Raw genomic sequence first — 4,547 nt, 5'->3', positions numbered from 1 at the left:
TGCAAAATGTATTTAAGCCGAAGATATCAAACATATCACGGATCAATGATATTTAGAAACATAAGAATTACGTCCTCGCACTGCGCAAACAACAGAAAAGCAGTACGGTATTTGGTTAATGAATTATTCATTTTTTATTATCAAGATAAATATGACAAATGATATTTCATCTATTGTAACAACAAACAATTTCATCTCAGGCGGAACTGAATATCGGGTTTTAAATCATTCTGAAAGGGCAATAAAGAGAGAGGTACATATTTTAAAGGAAGTTTGATACGTTGCCATATTGAATAACAAAAGCGTATACACAATCCGACATCGATTACTTTTTTTCTTTTTAAAAGAATCGAATACAATCTGGAATGATACTAATAACATAAAAACTAGCATAATTAAAAGGGAAAGATAATATTCTTTTTATGTCAATTCCATCTGCTCGGATTTCTTAAATCATTTAAACAAGTAGAAGAATTTTTAAAATCGGCTTAAGAATGAGAAAGTTATAATCATTTAAATATTTGATCAAAATGGTGGTCATTTTGTTTCCATGACAACAAATACAAAATGACGGATTAATTGAATTTCTAGATTCATTTGTAACTGTATTAACTTATTTCTATAAAATAATTTTTCTACCTTTTCTAGCTATAATGAAAACAATAAGCATGTCTTACATTTTAAACCCAATAAATATATAAAATTAATAAATAGATGATCAGTATTTCTTTTAAATTTCAAACTGCCATCTCGTTTTCAATAGTGGCCCGATTTTAAAAATTCTTTCAGCGTTATGAATGGATTGCGGATAGCTTTTATATAAAATAGATTAAATTAAAGACAGTTTTGATGTCAAGGATTCAAGCAATGTGGTATGTGACTAAATGCAGAAACTATTTAAAATTGTTTTGGATGGTCGCATACATTCTCAGACTATATGCCCCTCTGCTTACATTTAAGCTAAGATGATGGATCACCTCCAAATAATGAAGTATTCCTAGCTATCTTACTGTTTTCTCATAAAATGTCGTACATGTGCATGCGTATTGAAATATCTGACGACTTCAACGTTTCTATTGCTTTTTTCCAATACGTAATTAAATCAGTCCTGAATGTGTAGCTAACGTCTTTGGTGTTACAAGCGATATATTGCCTTCTTCTAATGAACATTTGGATACCTCTGTGGGAAAACCAACTTTAGGGCATTGTGACCAGGAAACATCCAGATGAGACCCCGTGTCCATAAAATGTTTTCAGTCGCAACTGAGTTTGATAATAAAACTTTATATGTCATTTATATCTAAACAGCATGTATAAACTACATTGTAAGTTAATAGCTATTTTCAAGCGTTTATTCAATATTGATGGTCAGTCTCAATTAGACTTTAATCTTGAAGTTTTAGTATCATTGACATCATAATTTCAAGCTCGAAAAACGTTTTGTGTACACTCCTTCCTGTTGCTTTATCAGTTTCAACATTTGTATACAACTGATAAGCCAACAGTATAGATTTAGATCAGATTAAATAGATGTGCAGGCTGATCTTGATCCATACTGGTCGCAAAACCCTAAATGCTGGTTTTCGCACAGCGACGCTCATTTGTACATGCTTCTGTTGGTGCAAGAGTTATGAAATTGATAAACAGTCTTAGGTATTCATAATAAATGTTTTATATCGTGGGTTTAATGCCAAAAGATACCATAACCTTCTTTAATTATCGGCACTTGGTATCTATCAACTGTTTATAGTGTTTATCTTTTACAGAATCATTCTTTTGGTACCAATCCGGAAATGCATGTTAACGTGCGAGAGAAAACCCGAGTTCAAGGTGATGTAAGAGCAGACTCTACAACAGACACAATCATCAATGGAACAGCCACACATGATTCTATTTCTAGAATTACTGATAAAATTGTATCAATTGCAAAATTTATTCATAATGCAAAGAAACATGTGAGAGGATCGAAAACATCTGATTTCCTCAAGGAAGCATCCGGATCAATGAATGATTTACTAAAGATCCTAAATATCGAGCAGGGTAAGATATATAACAGATCCGTATACGAACCTAGAAGTGTTTGCTCGGAAGAATTTATGGGAACACTTTATGGGGCACCGTTTTTCTATAAAGGATTTGAAACGAATGTATGTAACTATAGTACACCTATATGGGAACTTGTAACTTTTGTAAAATATTTCAACTTTCAGAAAACTGACATTCAGAAGAGTAACAATGAAATAGAAATATTTTTGTCATCTGTCTATAAATTTAATGTTAATGTTCATGTTATTGTAGGCTTAAATCTATCAATCACCCATAATTTTAGATCAAAGTATCCGACCTTAAACTTGGTTGATTCAAAAGGTAAATCCGATGGAACTGTTTTAAATAATTTGATTAGTGAAGTCAAAACACCATATGTATTGCTAGCCAGAAATTCTGAATTCCTTACACAAGACGTAAGACTAGAAAGACTTGTACGGGAAATAGAACAGCTGAATGTGACCGTAGCTGGTGGAGCCTTTCGGAATGCAGATGGACACTGGAAGAAAGGATGTTTTCAAGCAATGTATAGAAACTTCACGTTGAAATATTTAGAAGGATATGACGAATCCTTTCACGAATGTTTGTTTTGTGACTATATACTAGGACCCTTTGTGACCACCAAACACTATTTAAAAGAAAATCAATTTTACAGTTTAAATGAAAATGAAGGATTATTTGAAGAATGGTTTCTAAGAGTATCACAGGCTAGGCTAGAATCTGTTGTATGTCCCGATTCTATGTTCCATGTACAGTTACAATATGAATCAAATATTAAATGGGACAAATTTATGAGGAAGTGGAATATACATAAATGTGTTCCACCAACAGGCTTATCAATGGTTGAAAAATATGCTAGTTATAGATGTGAATTTAAAGCTTCAAAAGCCATACCGCCTGGCAATCTACAATATAATGCTAACGCCGTGAAGATAGTCATGAATATATGTGAAGAGGCAGGTATAATTTGTGAGCTTCAGGAAGGCACAGCCCTTGGTGCTGTTAAATTAGAGAAGACTCTGCCTTGGGAAAGGGATGTAGACTTGACATTCTTGACGGCAAATTATTCATCAATTATGAAACTTAAAAGTACTTTTCAAAAGAAAGGATTTGGCTTCACTGCTTTAGACGAACGATGGTGTTGTGTAGATAATATAACTGCTGGAGGACAGTTTCAAATGCGGTACTTGGGATGGAATATTGAATTATACGGTCAGCATAAGATGGATACTGAGATTCTGATAAAAGAAGGAATTAAGCCGACGAAAGTTTTATTGGATGGACAATGGGTTAATGTACCCAGAAATCCAGGCTTGTTTGTAAGAAACAGATATGGTAGAGAAATGTATCAACATGCAGAACATTGGATGGAAACGGGTGACAGTGATGGATGGATTAATTACAAAACAAATGTGTTCAAACAATGTACTAAGCAAGGAGATCATGATTGTTTGGACAGATATAATGCTGATGGAGATCTGCCATTTATTGAAATTCTTCCGTAAAATAAACATTAACTGTAAACTAATCAATTGAAGACTCTATATTTCACCCAGACAGCTAACTACATCGTGAGGAAGGGCATACGATACTCGTTTTCGTGTTTTAATGCTAGGGAGGTACAACAGTAAATCTACCAATGTTCAAATGTGAGGGTCTATTATAGTGTTTGCATTTGTTTTACTCTGACAATTCTCAGTAAAGTTGAAAACAAGCAGAAAAGTAGTTCGTTAAATGAGATTTATATGATCAAAACATATTAACTAAATTAGTTGCCTTAAAGTTCCATTAGGCTTTTAGTTTTATGTTAAAAACAAATAAGCAATTGTCTAAATAGTTCTTATACATGTTTAGATTGTTAAAATAGCACTACTTTCGATATTGCACATGTAGTTGCACCGTAAGAGCTATAAAGGGAGGTAATTAAAAATAATGAACTGAGTAATACAAACAATAGTCAAAACTTTGATAGTTATATGATGAAACAGTTATCGAAACTAGAATTTAAACATATTATCAATGTATTTCGTGATCACAACATAATTATGGCAGCCTCATCATAAACAAAGACATTTTGAGCCTTTAAAAACATTGGTTGCTGTTGGTTGATATATCATATAAAAGAAAGATGCCAAAATATAGTTTTTATCAAATAGCCCAATCATTTTGAAAAGAAATCATAACCACATAGTTACACATTAATTTACCGATTTGTCCAACCGAATGTTTGGCATTTGCATTCTTCTGTTTATTTTATAATTCTTAATACTGACACTGGAAAGTCTAACAGATAATTATTTAAAAGTATTTTCGTTTTCATTTCTTTTCAATACTGTTACATTTTAGGACATATAATATCTGAAAGAAAAACAATTTTTCTAGAAAAAACTAATTGTAATACATTTCGTCAAAACGATCTATAGTTTGCAATACCAAAAGTTGTTAAGTAAATAATATTTGTGATGACTTAAATGGGATAACGATTTTGACAAACAAATACT

General features: G+C 32.1%; 1 protein-coding gene across 1 annotated transcript; it reads left to right on the top strand.

The window, feature by feature from the left end:
* The first annotated feature begins 1,785 nt into the window (after window positions 1-1,785).
* Window positions 1,786-4,190, top strand: LOC123558814 (uncharacterized). Its single transcript, XM_045350666.2, has one exon. It carries the CDS (start codon window positions 1,794-1,796, stop codon window positions 3,549-3,551), a length of 1,758 nt encoding a protein of 585 aa, XP_045206601.2. The 5' UTR covers window positions 1,786-1,793; the 3' UTR covers window positions 3,552-4,190.
* The last annotated feature ends 357 nt before the right edge of the window (window positions 4,191-4,547 follow it).

The sequence above is a fragment of the Mercenaria mercenaria genome, chromosome 5, assembly GCF_021730395.1.
Source record: "Mercenaria mercenaria strain notata chromosome 5, MADL_Memer_1, whole genome shotgun sequence".
Lineage (NCBI taxonomy): Eukaryota > Metazoa > Mollusca > Bivalvia > Venerida > Veneridae > Mercenaria > Mercenaria mercenaria.
Note: the sequence above shows the minus strand (reverse complement) of the source record. Positions and strands in the feature narration are given on the sequence as shown.

Coding starts and splice junctions, on each gene's coding strand:
- LOC123558814 (XM_045350666.2), top strand. CDS start 1,794: ATGCATGTTAACGTGCGAGAGAAAACCCGAGTTCAAGGTGATGTAAGA.